The sequence below is a fragment of the Brassica rapa genome, chromosome A05 (assembly GCF_000309985.2).
Source record: "Brassica rapa cultivar Chiifu-401-42 chromosome A05, CAAS_Brap_v3.01, whole genome shotgun sequence".
Lineage (NCBI taxonomy): Eukaryota > Viridiplantae > Streptophyta > Magnoliopsida > Brassicales > Brassicaceae > Brassica > Brassica rapa.
Genome location: NC_024799.2, coordinates 16,450,709 through 16,477,305, shown reverse-complemented (window position 1 = coordinate 16,477,305; position 26,597 = coordinate 16,450,709). Strand labels below are relative to the sequence as shown.

Sequence of the window (26,597 nt, the reverse complement as noted above, 5' to 3'; positions counted from 1 at the left end):
TTGAATTAGTGTTAACGGGGGCTGAGTTCATTTTTACTTAGGCTGAGTTCATCCCTACGACTCTGATATGGCATAACGCTGAGTTAGTGTTAACAGGGACTGAGTTTTTGATTAATAAGGCTGAGTTACGTTTGAATTAGCTGTTAACGGGGGCTGAGTTCATTTTACTTAGGCTGAGTTACGTTTGAATTAGTGCGAAGTTTTTTATACTATAATTCAGTCCTTTGGAAAGCATCTATACAACTCTGATGAGGCTGAATTAGTGCGAAGTTTTTATACTAAGTGATTCGAATTTTTAAGTAAATAAACAAATCTCATTCAAAAACCGAAATTATCAGGTCCAAAACTCTTCAAACATGTCGACAAGAGCAAGCCAAACTCTAGTTTATTTCCACTCAGGCTTATCGCCACCCTGCGCCCAACAACCTTTCAAGCCATCGCATTTGAGATCGAAACATCGTTCTGGCACCAGATTGAAATGCGTCCATACTAAAAAATTATGTCTCGGATCCCAAGTGTTTCTCCGCTAAAAGAAGATAACAGAATATTAGAAACCCAGCGTCCCTTTAAACATATAACTGCTGTTAATGGAATATATATACATAATCGGTGCTTACAGCGAGTATAAGAAACCAGCGTTCCTTAAAATGAGCGGGGATGAAGCGGTATGTCGGCCACTCATGAACCCATCCTTCTCGAAGAATATTTGGGATCGCCTGCGAAAGATCATATAAAAATCTAAACCACGTAACAGAGGTTTTGTCAACGTAGACCCCTGGACCAGGGTTTAGAACCGGGAGGTTTTCCCGATCTGCAGAACTTAGAATGGCATTCACACTGCTGGCGAACTTTAATGACCAGCCAGGAACAATCTCCATATCCATATGGTTTAGGTTTTTATAAAGAGTGAATGATATTGGAAAGAGAATGAAAAGGGAAATTGGACATATATAGAGCCCAATGGAAATGCGAATAGTCGCCAAATTCAAAGAATAAAAATTCCTAGTTGCTATCTTATTTCCCGCCAAACATCAACATTTATCAAACGTGGCGGCCGAGTTATATAGCCTATTACGGCTGATTTAATATTTGGGATTTAGGGTTTAGGGTTTAGTATTTAGAGTTTAGGTTTGTTTATTTAGGGATTTATGTTTAGGATTTGGAATAACGGTGTGATAAATATAACAAATAACATAAATTTAGTCTTAAAATGCGTTGTATATAGTTTAGGAGAGTTGTATTATGATCACACTCTATATCTACATGTAAGGTTTTAAGTAATTGTAAGACAACATATACCTTCAAGATCATTTATTAGGGAATGTCATAACATTTTTAAGTATAAACATATCAATTATTTTAATTCAGGATATGGTTTGAGGTTTGGCTGAGCTATATCTAACGTAACGACTGACTTAATAAAATAAAACAAACATAAACTAACAATTAAGGTAATTGGAAAGTCTGATTGAAAATAACAAACACAGATTCATTTGGAAGCTAATTGTTCTACGCCCTGTTTCCTCCTTCATCGAGGATCTCTGCCGCCATCTTCAACCGTAAACCTTGAATATTTTTATCGTTTATCCCAGCAAAACTTACACCAAGCGCTAGACACTCCACAAACTTCAACGCATACACCCCACAATCGCCAATCTGGGTGTTTTGTGGAGTGTACCTTTTGCTCATCCTCCTGAATGCGAACTTCTTCCTACTCGGGGTTCGGAGATTGGCAGGAATGTTTTGATTCAAAATATCGGGAAGCATAAGCGTTATCGGTTTAAACTCTTCAAGCATTTTCGAAGCACTTTTGGCTGTTACCTCTCCAATGATTGAATCATAGCAATCAACCTTAACCTTCTTCAGATCCACGTGAAAAGCCACCCAGTGATTTCCGCCGGTTGGAAGACATCCGTACAAGTGATCCACGTGTTCATACCACTTCAAGTTTGTTTGAAAGTTACAGGGAAGCTTACCGTGTACAAGATTTTCATAACCATTCCCCGTGAACTTCATCATATTAGGTTTTATCTTGAACTGCTTGTAATCGTCAACCCACTTCTTCAAGAACCAAGGATCAATGAAGGCAATTCGCTTGGTCCAGAATGGGGTGGGATCTCGCATGGACCTCTTAATGAGGACGTTAATATACGCAGAGATATGCTACACAATAAATATTAACAAGTCAGCCGTAAACAAATATATAAGTCAGCCTTAATAGAAGATAGAAATCAGCTGAAATATAATGTAAAACTCTGTCGTAATTATAGACTTACATCATCAAACAACCATCCATATTGGCTATGCGGCCACGGTCTTTCAAGGATGAGTATGCTGTAGAAGTCACCCTCACGAGCGGCGGATCTTACAACTCTTTTCTTTGTGGTGCTGGTGGTTTGGGTGGAATTCTCGAGATGTGTTGCATAAGTTTATCCAATACAATCGGATCAACAGGTGCTAGAGGGTCATATATTACTGATGAAGGCTCAACATTATTCCTCATGCACGTCGTTCCATTGTCTCCAATGTACGGAAAAACTGGTCTTGAAGAACCTTCAGACAATGCAAACCCTTGTGGAGATAATTTAACCGTTTTCTCCCGATATTCCTTTACTATAGCAGATCTAATCAATTCCTGACTCGCCATAGGCGACTCCGGCAAGATTTCATTCTCCTCCGCAAGAACTTCGTCGGTCATTACAGCAAATTCACTGTCCTCTACAGAATCTTCAACCTTGCATCTTTTTACATTGGCACGCGGTGTAGTTATATTATCGGCTTCTTGATTCTTTAACTCAGCCAGTTCTTCATTCATTAACTCAGCCTGTTCTTGATTCTTTAACTCAGCCTGTTTTGGTTTCTTTAACTCAGGCTGTTTTTGCTTCATTGAGGCAGCCGCTTTTCTCTTAGCGGCAGCTTTCTCCTTCTTCTTCAACACAGCCTCTGCTTGCACAGCTTTTTTCTTATCTTCTGCATCCTCATCCTTATAGTACGGTTGCGCGTGGAGCGGCGACGTAAGTCTTCAGCCTTAGTTGCCTTTGCAGGAGAAACATATAGGAAATCAAGAACATTAGCACCCTCATCTTCAGCATGTGTTCCAAACTCCTTAGCCAAAGTTTTTTTCATCCCTCTCTCCTTATCAAGCTCGTTGGACAAATTGTTCCTAGGTCCCATATCCTTTCCAGGGGTTTCAGCTAACAGTGGACTACAGACAGACTTCTGCTGGGTATTAGGCTGCGGTGATGACAACGGTTCAGGTTGTTGGTCGGCGGCGACGTTTGAAAGGTTTTCTTTGTTTTGGATTTTTTCCTATCCCCATAACTTTCAGACGCTCCTCCACTGCAACTTTCACCATGTCATCTATCGACTTCTGGTCCACCAATGGTTTTTTAAATCGCGCGTCCATCAGATCAAATTTTCTGGAAAGTTTATCCAGAGTACTCGCAATGGCCATCAGACTCGCGTTGTTCCCCGAATCTTTATTACCTTCCTCTTCGCTTGAACCCTTTCCCGTTGCAGCAGCTTCACCCTCATTGGTCTTAACTTTATTCTGCTTCTTATTGGGTGGCTCAGCTTTCTTCTTCTTCTCGTTACCCTTCCCCTCCGCATTTCCATGCACTTCCCAAAAACCTTTTACAAATCTACCTGCATGTATGTCTGTTATCAAGTTAACGAGTTGTGGGTCGTCAGGTTGACACGACCATTCAGGCAACAACTCTTCGATTGACTCCTTCGAAACCATTCTCCTAACACGCACCTGTAACACCAGGACATAATATAACTCAGCCACCAAATAAACACAACACTCAGCCATTAAGTCTAATAAATCAGCCATTTAAGAAATCAAAACGCAGCGTTACACCTTACCTGGCTATGTTGTTTTATCTCGGCAGACAACAAGTTTTCGAAATTTGCACGAGTACGCTTTCCACCCCATCGTAAAAGTGGAACGTCTTCATTATTCACCACTCTCCCAAAACACTCGCCAAAGCAGACGATGGATTCATACGCCCAAATCAATAACGCATCCTTTAGGCCGCTTAATGTGTATGACCCCCTGTCTGGAGCCAACGTTTTAATAGAGTCAATGAGAACTTCGTATGCAGTCCGACCCCATGGATACGACTTCATGGCTTCATCGTCAAACACTCTTTTGGCACTTTCAAATGGCACCCGAGAATTTTGATGCAAACAATAAAGTACCATGTGTTGAAGAACTAATAGCCCTAGCCATTTACGCTCTTCAAATGTCCAACTCGGGCAGACCTCTATTGAGTTCTTCAGTTCATCCAACGTGGGTCCCCTCCCAAGCGACACCTTCAGCTTCGCCCAAAACGGTTTGTATTTATCAGGATCAGGTTCAAAACTTTCTGTTGGCAATGGACCAGTGTTTAACCCAGTTATCTCACCAAATTCTACCAAGCTAAACCTGATAGGCTCATCAACCACCAGACTCCATATCTCCTTCCTATGTACTCGCAGCTGTCTACATAGTAGATAGTGTACTGTTCTACCAGACCACACGCTTCGGCGTTCAACTAGCCTAGCAACTACTCCAATGGGAGAGTTCACCAGTGCTTTCCATACATCTTCTCCTAGTGTTTCTATAATATGAGGTAAATCTCGTGAACGGAAATTGTGATTAATGTCTTTATTTTCTAGGTTAGAAGACCCTACAGGATAAAGTCTTGGAGGGTAACCCCGTGATTTAACATCAGAAACATCCATCTGAACAAATAAACAAACAATAACTCAGTCACGACATATAACAATAACTCAATGAATATAACAATAACTCTGCCACAACATTAAAATAACTCAGACACAACATAACAATAACTCAGGGAAAACATAACAATAACTCAGAGAAAACATAACAATAACTCTGCCACAACATAACAATAACTCAGCTACAACACAACAATAACCTAATCACAACTACACCCTAACTCACTCGAAACATAGCCCTAACTCACTCGAAACAAAACCCCAAATCAATATTTAACGTCGCGACATCCTACCGAAAAGACGAACTTGTAGATATGAATGCGGCGAAGACGATTAAAACGAACGATAACGATAACGATAACGGAGATCTCACAGTTATTTTTAGGAAGAGGAAGTAAACACAATGTCGACGGCGATTTCGTATCCTTGCGGTTCCTTCTCCGTTTCCGACAATGTTTTTTTTTTCTAATTGTTAGGTCAATCAATGTTACTGGTTGATGAGACTATCTGAGCATAAAAGTAAATAAAACTAACCAAAGGCTATTTATGTCATTTACCAGAGGTAACAAAACATTCTCGCTTTTATCAATTTGATTTAACGGCTGAGTTATATATTAATAAACGCATAGTTTTGTTTACATACGACTGAGTTAAAACAACTTAAAAGTTAATAAAGCTGAGTTACATAACACGCGAAAGCTGACTTATGATGACAAAACATGACTAAACAGAGAAGTAGTAGTAGCAAAGTATCGCCATTCCAGCCACACAAACAACCACATTCCTCAAACACCGACTCTCACTCAAACATTCGCCTCCTTTTCTCTCAGATTCTGTCTTTACTCCATTCGCCAACCGAGCAACGTTAACTCGCAACTCCGAGATGTCTCTATTCATGCCATTTATCACTGCCTTAATATCTTCAACCTCTTCCACCAAGCACTCATCCGCCCATTTGAATAAATGACTCTGTTTTCACCAATGTAACCAGATCTAAGTATTACGTTTCCGAACATGGGAAATAAGAACCAGAACTAACCTTATGATATCCTTTTGCACAGCAATAGTACAATCTTCCTGGATTTGTTTCGCTTCCAGATGTAAAAATGTCAGATGGTGCACCACACCAACACTCTTTCGGCGTTCCTCTTTCCGTATTCCTACGTCGTCTGTAATAATTTCCTGAGGTGAAGGATGAGGAAGACATTGTTAAAATAGATTTCAAAGTCCTTGGAAACTAAAAATTGTTTTACTTTGTAAGAAGAGATACGACATCACAGATATAATACTATTAAATATATAAAATACAATATAATATCAGTGTCTCGATATTGTAAATGAAACATATATATAAAAACTCGTAATAATGAGTCTCGATATTATCATGGCAGCCAAATTTTCCCACGCGCATAATGATGGAACTTCCCATATACCGCCTCTTAAAATTAAATCGATGCTGGGTTATTTAAATACAATGATGACTGAGTTATTTATATTAGATATGTGGCCGAGATAACATTCACAAACAGAAATAATGCGTTTCAAAATATAATTACGGCTGAGTTATTGAAACAAGTTATGGCTGAATTATATAAAATGTGTGGCCGAGATTACATTCAAACTAGTTGCGGCTGAATCATTGAAACAAGTTATGGCTGAAATAATGAAGTTCAAAATACAGACACGAAAAGACTTTCAGGAACCAAAATTATCTGGACCAGACTCTTCAAACATGTGGCCGAGATTACATTCAAACTAGTTGCGGCTGAATCATTGAAACAAGTTATGGCTGAAATAATGAAGTTCAAAATACAGACACGAAAAGACTTTCAGGAACCAAAATTATCTGGACCAGACTCTTCAAACATGTGGCAGAGATCAAGCCAAACGCTGGTTAGCATCCAAGTTGGCTTCTCGCCTCCTTCCAACCAAGTCCACCTCAAATGGCGCATCTGACAACGAAATAGACTTCTGGCCACAAGATTAAAATTACGCCAAACTGTCAAATGATGCCTTCGATCCCATGTGTTTATCCGCTACGGCAAACAAAAAATACAAAGATTACAGACCGATGGTATATATTAATATATATGAACAAATGTCGGGCCTTACAGCGAGTTGAAGAAACCAGCGTTCTTTAAAATGATCGGGAATGTCGCAGTATGTCGGCCATGCATGAACCCATCCTTCTGCAAGAATCGTCGGGATGACCAGGGAGAGATCAGTTAAAAATTTAAACCATGTAGGGCTGGTTGTGTCAAGCAAGTCACACGGACCAGGGTATAGAACAGGGAGGTTTTCACGATTTGCAGAGCTTAGTATCGCAAAAACACTGTTCTCTAACCTCTCTGAATTTTCAGGAACAATCGGCATGGCTTTTGATGGGGATAGAGAGATATTGTTTAGGTTTTTTCTAGAGAGATAAAGGCGTAAGAAAGGGTATTAGAGAGGGCACTATATATAGAGAAACATAGAACGTGAAACGGCGGGAATTGAAATTTCTCAAAATTCATTTATCTTATTTCCCGCCAAACGACAACATTTAACAAACGTGGCGGCCGAGTTATATAGCCTATTACGGCTGATTTAATATTTGGGATTTAGGGTTTAGGGTTTAGTATTTAGAGTTTAGGTTTGTTTATTTAGGGATTTATGTTTAGGATTTGGAATAACGGTGTGATAAATATAACAAATAACATAAATTTAGTCTTAAAATGCGTTGTATATAGTTTAGGAGAGTTGTATTATGATCACACTCTATATCTACATGTAAGGTTTTAAGTAACTGCAAGACAACATATACCTCAAGATCATGATCGATTCTAAACTCGTTAATTCAATAAATAAGAGACGTTCGGTTGATTATATATTCACTTATTAGGGAATGTTATAACATTTTTAAGTATAAACATATCAATTATTTTAATTCAGGGTATGGTTTGAGGTATGGCTGACTTTTATCTACCTTAACGGCTGCTTTATGAAGACGAATCGGCTGACTTATTAAATATTTTCCTATCTTAGGGTATGGTTTGAGGTTTGGCTGAGCTATATCTACCTAAACGGCTGTTTTATGAAGACGAATCGGCTGACTTATTAAATATTTCCCTATTTTAGGGTATGGTTTGAGGTTTGGCTGAGCTATATCTAACGTAACGGCTGCGTAATTTAAACAAGGTGGCTGAGTTACGATAAACAAATCATAACTTTAAGTCAAGTACAAAATATCTAGCCATAAGTCATACAAAACTCATCTTCATTCATCGCCAAACGACCCTACCAAACTACAACAACTTCCTTCATTGAAGACATCTGCTGCCATCTTCATTCTCAGACCTTGAATATTTTCATCCGATATCCCATCAAAAGCTACACCAAGCGCTAGACACTCGACGAACTTCAATGAATACACTCCACAGTCGCCTCTCAGGTTGTTTTGTGGAACAATACGTTTTGTTCTTCGTCTGAATACAAACTCTTTCTTGGTAGGGACTCGGATATCATCAGGAATAAGGGCATTCAGAATCGCAGGGAGCATACGAGTAAGCGGCCCAAAGAAATTTAGCATTCTCAGATCACTTTCGAGTGTTTGCTCTCCAACGATTGAATCATAGCAATCAACCTTCTCTTTATGCAGATCCGCGTGAAAACCCACCCAATGATTGCCGCCAGTATTAACACTCCGTACAAGTGATCTACATCTGTAAACCACCGCAACTTTGTCTGAATGTCTGTGGGGATCAAACCGTTTGCTAACCCCTCGTAACCACTTCCTTTGAATTTGACCATTTCCGGTTTGACTTCGAACTGCTTATAATCGTGAACCCATGATTCAAGGAACCAAGAGTCTATAAAGGCAACGCGCTTGGACCAGAATGGGCTGGGATCTTGTTTGGACCTTTGAATGAGGACTCTAATATACGAAGCAATATGCTGCACAGATAATATATAACTCAGCTGTACCATACTTATAACTTAGCCGTAAAGTAAATATAACTCAGCTGCATACTTACATTTTGAACCAGCCATCCATATTCTTTGATGGGCCAAGGTCTTGGAGTGATGAGGATTCTGTAGAACTCAATATCCTCGTGAGCTTCTCCATGTGGAATTTCCCTGATAATTTAACACAACTCAGTCTCTGCAAAATCTTTTTATTAGCTAAAATCAACGAAATGGTGCAAAAGTCCTTACTCGTGTGGCTTTAGGTGTTGCAAAAGATTATCCCTTTTAACCGGATCAACAGGTCCTAGGGGATCATATATTGCAGGTGAAGGTTCAAAACCTTTTCTCATGCACGTTACATTGTCTCCGATGTGGGGAAATGGTACAGAAGGACCAAATTCCGCACTCATTTGAGACCCATCTGGAGATAATTGAACAGCTTTCAGCCGATACTCCTTTATTCTTCCACACCTTTTCCTTTCATCTTCCTCCACATCAGATTCCGGCCACAGTTCGTCTGAATACTTGGTGTTCTTAATTTGCTTAGTCGGAATGGGTATTCTTATTGTACCACTGCGAGTCCTTTTTGAAGCAGGAATATCCTTCTTTGAGTCAGCCTCTTCTTGCTTCTTCTTCTTCTTTAAATCAGCCTCTTCTTGCTTCTTTTTCTTCTTTAACTCAGCCTCTTCTTTCTTCTGCTTCTTCTTTAACTCAGCCTCTTCTTGCTTCTTCTTCCTCTTCAACTCAGCTTCTTCTTGCTTCTGCTTCTTCTTTAACTCAGCTTCATTCCTCTCCAAATCAGCCGCTAAGTTATTTCTTTTCCCTAAGCCCCTGCAACCGCGTCCGAATGGTGGTTCCTTACCAGGAGAATCAGAGACCAAATCAGCATTTGTTGCATCGGCATTACCAAACGCCGAATCCAAGTTCTTTTTCACCCCAGCAGCCTTATCCCTGACAACCTTCGAATTCAGCTTTGCTCCCATACCTTTCGCATCAGCTTTAGCAATATCATCTGCCAGATTCTTCTCAGATTGGCCTTTATCAGGGGTCTTTTGCGGTTGGCTGTCTTCGGACTGTTTATCAATAGGGGTCTTAGATGCAGGTTGACCACTATTGGAGTCCGGCTGTCGGTTGTCTTCTGAGACCATCACGTTTTGACCATCAGGTTGACCACTATTGGACTCCGGCTGTTGGTTGTCTTCTGAGACCATCACGTGTTGACCTTCAGGTTGACTACTATTGGACACCCCCAAAACTCTCAGACGCTCTTCAACTGTAGTTTTCACTGTATCTCCAATGGTATCCAAAAGGCCTTGGGAAAAATCTCCAAACTTGGTGTCGTATTCTGTTAATCTCGAGTCAAATTTTCGGTCCAACTTCTCGAGATGAGCAACTATGTTCAGCAGAACCGCTTCGCTACGACCCTTCTCTTTTGCACTCTCCTTCTCCTCTACAACAGCAGTTTCACCCTCATTGATTTTCACCTCCTTCTGTTTCTTACCTTTCTTCTGCTTCTTTGAGGGTGGCTCAGCCTCTGACGAAACTCCAGCCTTCGTTTTTTTGTTCTTCTCATTCGATTGCACATAAAAATCTCTAACAAACCTATCTGCATGTATATCTTTAATTAGGTTATCAAGTTGTGGGTCATCTGCTTCATCCTTCCACTGAGGAAACAGCTCTTCTAGACCCTCCTTCATCACCATTTTCCTCACACGCACCTACAACACAAAAACATAAATCAGTCATTAAAATTAACAACTCAACCATAAAATAATCCAATAACTCAGACATTACATTACAGGATTCATATGTCTGATTTAAACCTTACCGTTCCATGATCATTCATCTCCTTAGCTATTGTAGTAGCAAGACTTGCACGAGTACGACTTCCACCCCATCGCAAAAGCGGAATTTCGTCTGGATTCACTTTTCTGCCATAAAGCTCTCCGAACACTGTGACAGATTCATACGCCCAAACCAATAACACGTCCTTGAAGCCGCTAAGGGTGTACGACCCTCCTTGTGGATGCAACAACTTGATAGAATCAACAAGAAATTCATAGGCAGTCCGACCCCAAGGATAAGTCATCAGGGCGTCATCATCGAATACTCTTTTTGCACTTTCAAAGGGTATTCTACAATTATGATGCAAGCCATAAAGTCCAATGGCTTGAAGAAACAACAGCCCATACCATTTCCGCTGATCAGCACTCCAGAATGGACACTCCGTTAAAGCTTCTATAAGCTCATCAAACTTGGGTCCGTACCCAAGCGGCACTTTCAACAACTCCCACAACGCTTTGTAATTCTCTGGATCAGGTTCAAAACTTTCTTCTGGCAGTGGATTTGTGTTTAAACCCGTGATCTCACCAAATTCTATTAAGCTAAACCTGAGAGGTTGATCAACAACGAGAGACCAAATCTCCTTCTTATAGACTCGCAGCTGTCTACAAAGTAGATAATGTACGGTCTTACCAGACCACACCAATTTGCTCTCAGCCAGTTTAGCAATCAATCCAACAGGATACGTCTTCAGATTATCCCACACATCTATTCCAATTGCTTGTCTAAGTCGAGGGATCTCAGAAAAATGGCTATTCGTATTAATGCTTTTGTTTTCAAAAATAGAAGCCCCTTCAGGGTAAAGTCTTGGAGGGTAATCCCTTGCTAGATCTTCGGAAACATCCATCTGATCAAAAAAGACATATATAACATATCAATGATAAATCAGAAGAAAGACATAAAATAAACAAGCCACAAAACATAACTCAGCCATCATTACATAAATAAATCAGTCTCAAAGAATACTAAATCAGTCACAATTACCTTCTATAAATCAGTCGTTAAGGATCCTAAATCAGCCGTAACGAATACTAACTCAAACTCAGACAAAACATATATCTAACTCACAGCATTAATTATACTCACTCAAATACTCGAAAAACTCAGAGCAAAGCCTCGAAATATACCAGAGAATACGATTACGGAGATTTGAGGAGACAACCAATCTGAAGAAGAAGCTTACGGACACACGATTTCAGAGAAACGGAGACTAGAGAAGAAGATTACGGAGATTATTTCAGAGAAGCCGCTTTGCCGAGAAGAGTTGTAGTGAACACGATTTCGAAAACAGTTAGGGTTTAGTGGGAGAACAGTCTCGGAGAAGTTAATGATCGTCGTTTGATTTTCCTTCGTGTTAAGTGACGTGGTATCATTACTTCTGATGTGGATTTTCAAATTAAAATTAATCACAACTAAAAAAAATAATAAAGGGCTTAAACAGTAATTTACTAGGGTTCTAAAAACACTCTAGTCATTTTCAAAAGATTTGTATTAGTCTAGTCATTACCTCACTTTTTTGTATTAGTCTAGTCATTTTCTCTAGATTAAAAGAGAACTTTTAATCTATAGATATTAAAAATGTAGAAGATTGAACAAAATTGTGTATGTTTATATAAGGTAAGCTTTGTGGAAGTACATCTATAAAAGTAAACAAAAACTTATATAAAATTAGTTATGAATTTAAGATAAAAACAAAACATAAGCAATATAATTCTTGCTTTCATAATATAAATTATGGATATAAGATAAAACATAGGCAATAGAAATATACGGTAGATGAAAATATGGTATGATATATATAGTCATAATTGATAGGGTTTAGGCCACAATAATTGAGTCAATCACAAGATTAATGGAAAAATTATTCCTACAATTTCATGCATAATTTTTAATTGGTCATGAAAGATGTGTATAACTTAGTAGTAATTTTTCTATATTAACTGAAACCAGATTGCATTATGTCAATTGCGTATATCAGTTTTCTATATTTTTTCTATTGCATAAATCACGGTCAAACGTTAAATTAGTAAAAGGAATCAAGTAAATATAGAAAACCAATATTATTGGATTTGATATTAAAAGAAACCATCAAATCCCCTATTTATTTAAATTCTATGGTTGATTCCCTATTTATTTACTTGAATCTATAAGTTTTGTCATATATAATAAGATTATATATATGTTTATTATATATATATATATTTAGACAAATGATATATGTTTATACAACATTGTCCTGAACAAAAAATCCAACTAACAAAAACAATGTGTCTTTCTACAAAGATTAATACAAAGATGTTATGATTACTTTTATGTTCAGAGATACACATATGAGAAGGTGAGAATAAGTTGAGGTTTTGATAACATTATCTTCGTGTACATCCGAGAAATGTAGCTACGTCTAGGATATTAACAAATCTGTTATAATGCTCTTTATATATAAATATGCATATAAAGGAAAAAAACTGCAAACGCATATATATAAGAAGTAAAAACTCCTAGACATGAAATGTTTAATGTGAAAAATATATAGTATAATCACTATCTAGTTTTAAAATGCAATAACATTACATGTAATTGATCTAGTCAAGGTGAAGGCTTTTTTTTTTAAAAGAAAGTGTGAGGAGGCTTCTCATGATGACACATAAACAATGCAATTGTGTAAATCACAAATGAGCATAAGGTTAATAAATAAAAATGTTCCTCAAATAAATAAAAAGGGGATTGAAAGTATATCTATACCATTATTTGAGAAATTACTTTCGTATGTGTTGCACTCACGTTAATTCTCACGACGGTTAATTATTTAATTACATTTAATAAATTAAAAATATTATATTGACTGTCATTAATGACAATTGTTTTTATTTTTTCCAAATAAATTTAAATTAATTTTTTAATTTATCTTTTCTATTTTAAACACATAAATAAATAAAATATTTTTTTTAAAAAAGGTAAACATAGAGATTTTTATATACAAACGAATATCAATTTTATTTTCTTAATATTTATCCCCAAAACATAAATAAAATAAAATATCTAGAAAATTTTACAAATTATATTATATATATATATATATTACATAAATTCACAAAATGAAATTGAAAAATTAAAATAGTTTAGACATTCATTAAAAAGATAAATATGTTTTATTATGAATATGTTTTTGATCAAATGATTTAAAAGGAAAAAAATTAAACAAATCATCGAATATCATATTTTCATAAAATTTAATTATATAGATAATTTAAATGAACTAAAATTATAAAAAAAAATACTATTACTGAAATTTATTTTAGTTATTGTTAGCAGCCAGTTGCTATCACTTAGCAATTTAGTGCGGTTGAATGTGATCCTCGTTAACTATAGTTCGTAGAGCTATGAGTTTAAGAGTGAGATACACATCTAAGTTTGAATGTTTACCAAATGGCGGAATGATTGCCCATTTGCAGTACAACATTAGCAATATACCCTTCATTCGTTTGAGTAATGCATGCCGCATTATCTTCGTACAAGATATTTGGATTCATATTTACGCTACTCCCACTGTTTGATAAAATGTTCCGGCTTATTGACCTCACCCATACACATTCTATATTTTTTTTGTGGAGTGCAATCATCTCAACATAAGTAGCCATGAGTTTCTGCTTTATAGAAGGCAAATATATGATTGTGCCTTTGATTGTGAAAAATATATCATGTTTGTGACAAAGCTTTATGGAAACATGATAAATATCATGCATCATCAAAACCAACCATTTGACATTTTGTATTTTTAAAATAAAATAATTTTAAATCAATAGTCTTTGAAAATATCAAAGACATGTTTAATTCTACTGCAATATCTACGTGTATGGGATGAGCTGAATCTTGCCAACAGATGAATAACACATGACATATCAGTTCTAGTAAAATTTGAAAGATACATAAAAGCTCACCTTTTCGACCAAGTATCTCTTCATTTTTCTCAAATGATAGAATGGATCATTTTTAATATTAAGTGATCTAACAACTATTGGGTGTTTAGAGGAGTTGCTTTATATATGTTAAAACGCTCTAATACTCTTTTGGTATATGTAGACTAATATACAAGTATACCATTTTGAGAATATCTATATTATTAAAACTGAAATAACTTTTGGTACTGTTTGGAAACATGGATAATAGTAAAAAAAATAAATCGTTTTATTTACATATTAAGCCATTGCATTTACTGTTGGGTCAAAATTGGTCGCGATGAAACCAACATCAGAAACTTCCGAAGATATGTCCTCTTTGAAAAGAAGAAGTAAAATTCAGAAGAAAAGAGAAGTCTGAGAACCTAAATCGAAGTTCGTAACAATTCCGAAAAGGATTCACATGATAAGTCTTCGAGAATGATTACACAAGGCCTCAGACAACAAATCCCGGACAGCGAAACATCCACCGGATGCACCAGGATTACCGACCACGCCATCCAATTCGCCGAACGGGCGAGTTAGATCGAGCAAGCCGTCCAACTCGCCGAACGAGCGAGTTGGACCGAACGTGCAGTCCAACTCGCACGTTCGGTGAGTTGGATCGATCAGCCTGCCTTCGTCTCGTCCTCATAGCTCTCCCCTTCGAGATTAGATCGAACCTGCTCTTTTTTCATCTCGATCTGAGTCATCGTCGAAACTTTACGATTTAAAAACCGCAAGAACTCGTTTTCTCGAATAACATTTGGATTGATCGTATAAAACAGCAACGGTTAGCGGAACACCTAGAATTGCCTACGCTGTACGAGTGATTTGAATGTTCTTCGGAATCGACGTTGTTTCAAAAGCGCTCTTTTTATAATATCGTAAAAACGCCTAAGTCGGAAAATTGCCCGAAAGGGCCTAGAACGTGGCAAAGAGCCCACTTACGATTTTATACGAAATCAAGCCCAGTCGTCAGTGCCGTGCGAAGGTCTACCGGGGCTTGAGGCAAAAGTAAAAATGGGGCCTTTTAGTCAAAAATTTTTTTTGATAAAAATATAATGTATAGTTAAAGAAAAACTAACAGTAGTATGATTTAAATTAGTAAAGATTAAGAAAAATTAATCACTTAAAAGAACTAGTGAGTCTTATGATTTATAATTAGTTCTATAATAAATAAATAACTCTACGATAGTATAAATTAGTATGAGATGTTAACTTAATAAAGACAAAAAACTAAAAGCACTAGAAAAAAATAAATTAATGACGAGGTATATACAGGAAGAAACATATATCTGAATACAAGAAGAGATGGTAATGATTAAATAAAAAGAAACTAAATACATATAGATCATGTAGGACAACTTAAATATATATATATATATATATATTATATATAGATCATGTATAAAGTAGTTGAGATTTATTTTCTTTTTCTATTTAGGAATTTTAATATCACAGAAGGAATCTTTCTTTCTGATTTCGAAAAATTAAAAATAAAACAAAATATTTTTTCTGATAAAAGAAAAGAAGAGCAACTGTGGAGTTCGAACTTCAGTTGACAAGATAATGTGTTTAATAAGACCACTATGCTACACAAGATTATTGAAAATTTGGGGCCCTAAAATGTCTATATATTTTGGTGGTCTGAGGCAAAAGCCTTTTTGGTAACACATGAAGCACGCCTCTGCCAGTCGTTATAACGGTTTATCTTTGGTTACACAGGAGAAGATAAATGTCAAGTTCGGAGGATAAATGTGAAATTTTCGAAGATAAATACAAAGATCGAAAAAATGGAATATTTCCGGGTTGAAAACATATGTCAATTAAAAAACATAAAAATATACATGAGATTTTTTTATAAAACCAATGGTTTATGAGTTAACGTTGAACACAAGTAAAATTAAGCACCCGCGCATGAGCGCAGATCAAGTTCTAATTTAATTTATAAGCCTAGAAAATATCTTTTCTATCTGAGATCTTTTATCACAAATTCTCCTTTTAAATAATATGATGCATTTTTTATTTCCTATTGAGTTTGATTTAATATTAAAATCATCAATGTCACCGAGATTATCACAGATCCGGATATTATGAAGATCAGGTTCAAAAGTTAAGAGAACATGTATGGAAACGTTTAACGAGATATGGTTTGGCAAGATCAGATCCGTGGTATATTATTAGGGATTGGAATGAAATCACTGGAAATCATGAAAAAGAAGGTGGCCCTTTGAGACATGCATGATCTTTCCTACCCTTCAATAATATGATTCGGAATAATGGACTTTTGGAATTCCCGTCTAGAGGTAATAAAATGTCTTGGCAAGGAAGAAGAAGAAGAGGAAAAAAATGATTTGGTGTCGTTTGGACCGAGCTTTACCGAATGAGGACTGACACGTGCTTTTTACATGTTCTTATAGATAATATTTAGGGATGATAGGCTATGATCATCGGCCAGTAGTTGCTTATTTTGAGGATAAGGTACCTAGACAGTGGGGACGATTTCGGTTTGATAAAAAATGGATAGGATATGATGGTTTGTTGGAATCCATTGGGATAGGTTGGGTCATTCAACAGAGGGGAACAAGGTTGATTTTGAATCAAAAATGTATTAACTATCTCCATTAAATTTCTCTTTGGCGAAAGAATAATGAGTTGATTACTCTTTCTGACACATTTTGAGTTTCTCTTACACTCATAGACACTTTTCACTTGTGACACACTTTTTTGTGGGGTTTATTGGATTTTTGGACAACTATACCCTTAAGAAAAGGAAAAGATTAGTTTTTTGATTATTTTTCTTATTGTAATTCATGATTTCATCTGCTTTTATCTCAAAATCTAAAATATATTAAATAAAAATAATTGTCATAATAAATTATATATAAAATTTTCTATCTTTTAAGATCCATTTTCATATATGTATGTTAACTTGTAAAGAAAATTAATTGTGGACGTAGATTCCAAAGCGTGGATAGTAAAGTTATACACTAGTTGTGGACATGGACACCTTAACACATAGGTCATTTGCTTATACCTTTAAGAGCTTGTTCTTCGCTATAGTCTTCGGTAAGAAGAAACCCAAATAACCATGTTTCCACCGTTACTCCGACCGTCACCGGCACCGCTGATACCATCACCAGTTTTGGTTCTAACTCGTTAAAGGTCTCATCTTTCGATCCGATGTACATCGATCTGCTGGAGACTTCATCGTGACCACATCCAATACAACACAACTAGCTCTCGATCTTCGATAAGATATCTCGATCAGAGATGTCTTATCCATTGGAGCTCGATCAGAGCTGTCTTATCAGAGATCGAGAGCTAGCTAGCTGTCTTATCCATCCGGATGTGGTCACATGGTAAATCTTCAGCATCCAAAAATGAGATTTTTAGCGACTTGGAACCACTTGATCGTGGTGGTGGCCTCAGCAGTGCCCATGATGGTGGGAGTAACGGTGGAAACGTGGTTATGTGGGTTTTTCCTTGCCACAGACTATGTGAAAAATAAGCTCTTAAAGGTATCAGACAACGACTTTCGTGTTAAGATGTCCATGTCCACAACTAGTATATAACTCTACTATCCACGTTTTGGTGTCCACGTCCACACTTAATTTTGTTTACACGTTAATATATATATATATATATATATATATATATATATATATATATATATATATATATATATATATATATGAAAATGGATCTTAAAATATAAAGAATTTTATGTATAATTTATTATGAAAATTAATTTTATTTAATACATTTTAGATTTTGAGATAAAAGTAAATGAAAACATAAAGTGGAATAAAAAGAGGAGAGAGATTCATGTGATGAGAAGAAAACATCTTTTATATTAAAAACATAAAGGCAATAAGAGAAAGAATAAAGTCTAGGGTCATAAGAGTCTTTTTGACATGAAAAATGTGTCTAAAGCACTAAGTGTCCTATAGTGTAATTGGAAAGTGAGAAATTGTCTCTAGGTGTAAATAACTCAAGAATAATCCATCATATGCTAAAGAGAAAGTCAGTGAGCTTCAATAAGCTCTGGAAGAAGTACAAACATATAATAGCAGAACTCAGGAAGATATACTGGAAGTATCCATGAAGTTACATGAGGGCATATAAGAATGAGGAGGAGTTCTAGCGACAAAAGAGTCGGAATATGTGGTATAAATTAGGGGATCTTAACACTAAATTTTATTATGCTCTAACGAAAAAACTTTGAGCTCGAAATAGGATTGTGAGTCTCTATGAAGAGGATGAAAACTGGATAATAGAGAACAAAGAGGTAGAAAAGATTGCAGTAGATTACTTTGATGGCATGTTTAGTACCACTGTTCCCTTAGAATTCAACAGCTTTTTGAATGAGATTACGCCAAAAATCACTCCACAGATGGATCAGAGGCTAATAAGGTTTGCCACAGAGGTTGAGGTACGATGAGACGAGCGCTGTTTACGATTCGTCCAGAGAATGCACCTGGTCCGGATGGAATGACAGCTCTCTTTTTCCAACACTCTTGGCAAATAAATAAAAACAAAAAGACATTTTGGATATGGTGAATAATTTATTGACCACAAGGAAACTGGATACATGGTTAAACATTACAAATATTTGTTGATTCTTAAAACAGAGAGGCCCACAAGGATGACAGAGCTCAGGCCTATAAGTTTGTGTAATATAGGCTACATGATCATATCTAAGGTTTTATTCAATGGTTGAAGGCTTGTCTTCCCACACTTTTCAAGAAACTTACATGCAATTCAGGCTCTGGTCAATTCCCGTGATGCAAGATAACTGAAAGCATTCCGTTAAGTCGATCTCATATGGCAGATTGGAACAGATGACACTTTAGTAATAATAGGAAATATATAGGTAAATCTGGATATCAAGTGGAACAAGTGTACCCAGACAGAGAAAGAACCCTTACAGAGTATGGTCCTTCGGTCTTATCTCTAAAGGTCTTTTGCTAGAAAGTACAATGTTCACCTAAAATTAAACATTTCTTATGGCAACTGGTATCAAGGTGATACAAGTTGCGTACATTGTGGAGCACCTGAAAAATCTATAAATCATGTGTTTTTTGAATGTCAACTGGTGGTTCAGTTATGGATTATTTATTTTGATATTTCCCCCACTAAAGCTCTCTTCACAAACATGGATTATTTATTTTGGAGAATTATGGATGGATTTTATGGTATATATGGAAATGAAGGAATAGCAAAGTTTTTTAGCAATTTGGATGTTGATCTTAGAGATACTCTCAAATTGGCTGAAACAGAATCATTACTTTGAGTTGAGGCACAAGTCTCAGGCACACATGAAGCTGAACAAATTAGATCGGCAGATGAAGCAAGATAACTGACCATCCCTAGTAGGTGGTGTTTTATAGAAGGATCATGAAAAGCTCATGAAATTTTCCGAGGACAAGAGTGGTATAGCAGATTGCCAGGTTTTGATGGTTTAATGGGGGCGAGGAACACAAGATTTAGTCAATCATCACTTCACTTGGAAATTGAGGCTCTTATTTGGAGAATTGAATGTATAAGGAATTTAAGACAGTTTAATGTTATATTTGCAGCATATTGTTCTCAGTTGGCGAAGATGGTTTCAGAAATAGAAGAATGACTAGTCTTGCAAGTTACTTGGAGGACATCAAAACCCTGAAGGGCAGTTTTAATAGCTCAGTCATTCATATACCATAAACACAAAATTCATGGACGAAAAGTCTAGCACGTAGTACAAGAAAACAACTGTCATTTGTCTGCGGAGCCACCAATTTGGTTTGCAGAGTTTATGAGTCTGTTTATGTTGATGACAAAAAATAGAATTTTTTTAGTTTTATCTCTTTCATTTTGTTGGTGAAATTTTTCTGTCTCTATTCATATTTTTCGATATACTAAATCACTAGCTTAAGACCCGTGCAATTGCGCGGGATGAATATTATATATAAAAATATATTTTATTATTATTTATTTGTATTTATTTATGTATTATGTGTATAATTAAATTAGAGTAAATACAGAAATCAAAACAATACATCTTTTTTATTTACGATATTTTTTGGTAAATAAATCAAAACGATCATTTTATTTATTTTACTAGGTAAAGATCCGCGCCTGGCGCGGAGTAAGGATGCACTATAAATATTAATGTTAAGTAATAGGTGCATATAGGGGAGTCAATTAGGGCTGGTCCGGCCCGGCCTAAACCCGTTAAGCCAGTAAATATTTGAGCCTGGTCCAGTTCGGAAATATTTTGGACCTAGAATTCAAAGGCCGGCCCGGTCCTTATTGGACTATATGGCTTTTCGGGTTTTTTGAAAAATAATTTGTCATTGTAACTTCTATTTTTTTAATACATGTGAATTTTCATAAAAAAATCAGTTTCAACCTTTTGTTTTAAAATATAAAGTGAGTTTAAACTTTTCTTCTTTATAAAAAATGTTTTACTCTTTCATATGTTACTTTTACATTTTCGTATCCTTTAAAAAAAACTAAAAACTAATCGAATTCAATAAGATTTAAATAATAATATAAACTAAAACTAAATATATAAGAGAATAAAATTTATGATAAACATAGTTAAACGTTTCAGACTTTGTATGTTCAAATATGTTATAAAAGAAGGACGTACATTTGCTAAATTTAAAATGTGACATTTGTAATGATCAAACAATAAGGTGCATTAACAAATTTTATATTTGTTTTATTAGAGTTTGGATCAAAAATATTGAATAATATGTCAACATTAATAATAGTTTTGATTCAAAAAATGATAAAATTTAAACTAAAATATAAAATTTTGGGTTTTTGGATCGGTCCTAGCCAAATGGACTTTGGACTTAGGCCCAGAATATCTAAAGTCCAAATGAACTTAGCCCGAAAAACTCAATTTTTTTAGGGCTTATAAAATTAAATCCAAACCCGGCAATATTTAGGGTTGGGTGAGTTCAGACTGTGGGCTGGCCCTATTTAACATGTCTAAGTGCATATGTTGCAAAAGATTTTATTTGAACGATAAAAGAATAAACAAATATTTGCGCAATTAATACATAAATGTGCCGATTTTAATGGTAGGTCAATTCGGTAAGCGTCTATACAAATTTACTAAATCATAATATTAGTAATTTTTATTTTTGTAACCGATCAATATTGATGATACATATATTTTTATCATTAATTTAATATGTCTCTTGTTTTAATATGTCTCCTTTCATTTTTATTCTATGCACGGAAGCGTTCACTAGCCTTCTTAATCATGCAGAGAATCAAGGGAGGATAACGGGGATGCGTGTCACACGCGCGTGTCCGTCGGTATCCCACCTTCTCTTTGCTGATGATAGCCTTTTCTTCTGTAAGGCGGAGCCCCGTGAATGTGAAGAAATAATGAAAGTAGTCAGGAAATATGGTCATGCATCAGGTCAATGTATCAACTTTGATAAATCGTCCTTACTCTTCGGTAAGCGGATTAGTGTAATTGCTAGACAAGAGATAAAAGATGTGCTTGGGATACAGAATGAAGGAGGAATGGGAACTTATTTAGGCATTCCCGAAGACATAAGTGGTTCTAAGTGCAAACTTTTTGCATTCCTGAAGGATAAGCTGATGCATAGAGTGAATGGATGGACATGTAGATGGCTTTCGAAAGGTGGAAAAGAAGTCTTGATTAAATCCATTCTGCTCGCTCTTCCGACATACGTCATGTCGACCTTCCTTCTCCCATTGGAGATATGCGAAAACTTAGCTAGTGCTATCGCTCAGTTCTGGTGGAGCTCGAATCCACCAAAAAGAGGGATACACTGGGCAAAATGGGACAAGGTTTGCCTACCCAGAGAAGAGGGAGGGATTGGTTTTCGCATGATCCATGAGTTTAATCTGGCATTGTTGGCAAAACAACTATGGAGACTAGTACAATTCCCTGATTCTCTGGTGGCCCGTGTGCTACGGGGGAGATATTATAGGCTGTGTTCTCCACTAAGAGTAAACGCTGCTACTGGCCCATCCTATGTGTGGACAAGCATTTCTGCTGCAAGGAATCTGCTATTATTGGGCATTCGACAGAAGATACACTCTGGATATGAGGTTAAGGTTTGGGAGGATCCATGGATTCCAACGAATCCCGCAAGGCCAGCTGCCCCAATGGCACCAGTGATGCACCCTAATATGCGAGTAAGCGATCTTATTAATCAGGAATCGAAGGATTGGGATGTGGGCTTACTGGAGAACTATGTTCATCTTGATGACATACCATTCATTAGAAGTTTGGCCATAAGCTCAACTCATCGTCGAGACACTTACTGCTGGAACTTCACAAGGAATGGTCAGTACACGGTCAAGTCTGGATATTGGGTGGCTCAGAATTTATTGAATAAAACAGAGGAAAGGGAAGTTTTGGACCCAAGTATTATCAAGCTCCAAGCGTTTGCGTGGAAACTGAAGGCTCCTACGAAGATATGTCATCTTATATGGCAGTGGTTAACTGGTCATGTGGCAGTAACAAGGAACCTGGTAAGACGCAATATGAGATGTGATAACTACTGCCCAAGATGTGGAGAAGCAGAAGAGACTGTCACACATGCAATTTTTGAATGCCCACCAGCTCTTCAAGTTTGGTCTTTAGCTTCGACTCCGACAAGCCCGAACATCTTTCCAGTATCAAGCATCTACACAAATATGGACTATCTTTTTTGGAGAAAAAATAGCATTATTGAGCCTGATCGTGATAGGAACCCTTATCCCTGGATAATATGGTACATTTGGAATGCTAGGAATGAGAAACTCTTCAGGGGTATAGATCGAGATCCTTTGGAGTTAGTCCGACATGCGGAGAGCGAATGTCAAGCCTGGTTTGATGCTAATGATGTGGTACAACCTGTGGCACAAGCTAATACAAATGAGGAGCCCCAAGTCATAAGCTTGGGAAATATTTGCTTGCTAGATGGATCTTGGACATCTTCTGCTAACTTTAGTGGATGCGGATGGGCGTGGATGGATGGGTCTGGGAATGCACAGCTTATGGGGACAAGGAATTTCCCTCGGCGTGAATCAGCCTTGCACTCGGAAGTAGAGGCACTGCGATGGGCGATGGAGAATATGCTGCAACATTCGAACTGACAGAGCTTCGGGACAGATTGTAAGGAACTGATAGCAATGGTGAAGGACCCTCAGGCGTGGCCAAGCTTTGCGACGGAATTGGAGAGGATAGAAACGCTACAGATATGCTTTCCGGATTTTAAAATCACTCACGTCCCACAGGCACACAATCAGACAGCTGATTTTTTGGCTAAGACTGCTAGATACTTCCATAGGGAGTTATGTTTTATTGGTTGTTCTATTCCGGTTTGGTTACCCAGGCCACCTCAAGTTTGAGTAATAGAATAGCCTTTCGACGTCAAAAAAAAAAAAAAGATAACGCTGATTCGCTGAATATTTCAAAATACATTCATCTTAATTGTATGATGTCTTGCTTAGAGATACACATGCCTTGTTCATACAAAAAAAAACAACTCCTATGTGGTTATGTTTATTGCATGCATCTCGCTTAGATATAGAGGCATTATACATACCAACTTTTTTTTTCTTTTTGTAACCATCAAAACTGCACCATGGCTACGTTTATTGTGCGTCTCGCATAGAACTGCACCCATGGTTAGATAGACTTAAGATTACTTGATAACAATCTTAAAACTTAACAAACAATTAGTGATGGTGTAAGGTTTTCTTGTCTGAGACACAGCGAAAACCAAACCAACAATAGCAACATAATCAAAAGCAAGAGAAAGACCTTTTATATAAACAAAAGAAGAAAGATCTCTCACCTGCATAGCCATCATCGTAGAAGAAGATGGCACATCCGATTATTATATTTTGTACGATTCCCCTCGAAGGCTCGAACTTAGGTTTCACAAGACTTATCCGATATATAGACCTTATATTTATATTTTGGAAAGACCTCTTACATAGCCATCGTGAACGGACTTGGTTCCGTAAACGAAGAAGTAAAAAGACGATTCTTTTAAGTTTTTGGTGAGAAATTTTAGTTTTTGGTGAAAAAGATGACAGAAGTTTATGGAATGAGCAGAGTCAAAGGTTACATTAAAAGAGTAAGTGCTTAACGTTGTAAATATGTTACTGTTAACGTTTAATAATATATAATGGATTATCATATAACAAAGTAATAGATTTTGATCCGCGCTTTCAAACCGCGGGTTTATTTTTGTTTTTTTTTTAATTGACAAATATTTAGTAAATGTCACATTTTCATATATTTGTGTTTTATTTTATAAAAGACTTAAAAAATTTATCTTTATTTATCGTATTTCATTTTAAATGACTATTTATGTTTAAAAAATTAAACTTTATTTTTTTAATGAATTAAGTTGATATAACTTTGATAAATTAATTTTATCATGGGGTTAATATTTTAATAAAAAAATTATATACTTTTAATAAAGATTTATATTTTTCAATAAAAAAATTCAATTATTTTTATGAATGCTTAAATTATATTAAGAAAAGAAAAAAATAATAATTAAGAATAGTTGAAAAAAATTATTTGAACTTGGACTCAATGGCCCTAAGGAAAAAAAAAAGTGAGAATTGAATCTGATTTTTTAATAAGGCCCAAATGGCCCAAGATAGATTTGATGTGGGCTGGATCCAAAAATAATGACCCAATATAGATTTGTTATTAATATTACTTAATTAACCTTAATGAAACATGCAATGTTAGTGAAGGAAAGGACAGACTAAGGTAATTATGACAATATGATCCTGCTTTAATAGTATAGATTCCTTATTTGTATGTTTAGGTTAATATAATGTTCTCTAGAAAACTGAAATTGGACTAACAAATTATTAAATCGATTCTAATGATGACACTTCAGCAAAACTGAGATGTAATTAAACGACACATCAGCAAGCTTCAATTGTAAATATTACAAAATATAAGGTTGCTATTTTTTAAATGATTCTCAATTAATATTTAGGGGATATGGTATATAATTAAATTTCAATGACATAGACATAAATATATAGTATATTTTAATATAAATATTTATTATTGAGAATTCATACTCATATGATAAAAACAAATTTTTTCTAACGTGTGATTTTTTTGAATGCAAATTTCAAAATTAAAATATTAAGGTCTTAATACTTGATTAATACAAATTTAGAAATTATCATATTTAAGTATTTTTCTTTGTTATATAGTTTAATTTTAAACTATATTAATATATAATATGAATGTATAGTAAATGAGATTTCATATTCATACGATTTATGGTCATTTGTATTTTGTTATTACAAAAAAAATTAAACCATTGATCACAAATTTTCAGTGTGAGACATTCAATGTTTTTAGTAATTCATAGTCGTTTTAAAAATTCAAAATATAACGGTCCTGTTCTTTTCAGAGACGCTGCGTCAGCGACTTGCGATCAAAAATATAACTAACTTCTTGCCCAAGTATGTGGAGACTACCACCGGCGGCGGTACTTTTGACGCCCAGAAGCAGTCGCTTCACCCTTTTAGGTGACGCTACTTTACACAGCGTCAGAATAGCCACCGGAAATCTTTGTAAAAGTTGATTGCAGCGTCACTTGATTATTACCGCACTTTTGTTCTTGCCTAGTTCGATGACTGATTTTTGATCGCCGGAAGTGATCGCAGCGTCACTAAAAAGAACAGGGCCAACATAACAAAAAAATTATTTTTTTATTATATGGTTAATGTGGTTCTTTAATATCTTTTAATAATATAAGATTAAACAAAAAAACCTAAGATAAAACATTTATTATCAAATATTTATTATTCATAATTATTGATTATCATATATACGTTAATCATATATATGTTAATCATATTAAAAAATTATGTAGCTTTTATTTAAGGAAAATGCGAGAATATTCTTTTGTATACTATTTATCAATTTTGTAGTTAGTTTAATAAAAATGTAATATATAAGTTAAGATAGACCAACATAGTTTTTAAAAAATTGTAAATTTTATTTTCGTGGTGATACGTGGCTAGAATACAATGTTATAATATTTTTTAATTAATATATAAAGGATGTGAATTATAATATTTGTGCAAACGCAAATCTATGTACAGAGTGTATCCGACCAAACAAAAAGTGTA

The 26,597-nt window shown here is 35.8% G+C and overlaps 1 protein-coding gene across 1 annotated transcript; it reads right to left on the bottom strand.

Annotated features, from left to right (window-relative positions):
- Positions 1–8,412: 8,412 nt before the first annotated feature.
- LOC117134073 lies at positions 8,413–13,513 on the bottom strand. The gene is made up of 2 exons (XM_033291651.1): positions 10,502–13,513; positions 8,413–10,391 (listed from the first exon to the last, which is right to left on the bottom strand). The coding sequence occupies exons 1-2, from the start codon at positions 11,360–11,362 to the stop codon at positions 8,919–8,921; spliced, it is 2,334 nt and encodes a 777-aa protein (XP_033147542.1). The 5' UTR covers positions 11,363–13,513; the 3' UTR covers positions 8,413–8,918.
- Between the last annotated feature and the right edge of the window lie 13,084 nt (positions 13,514–26,597).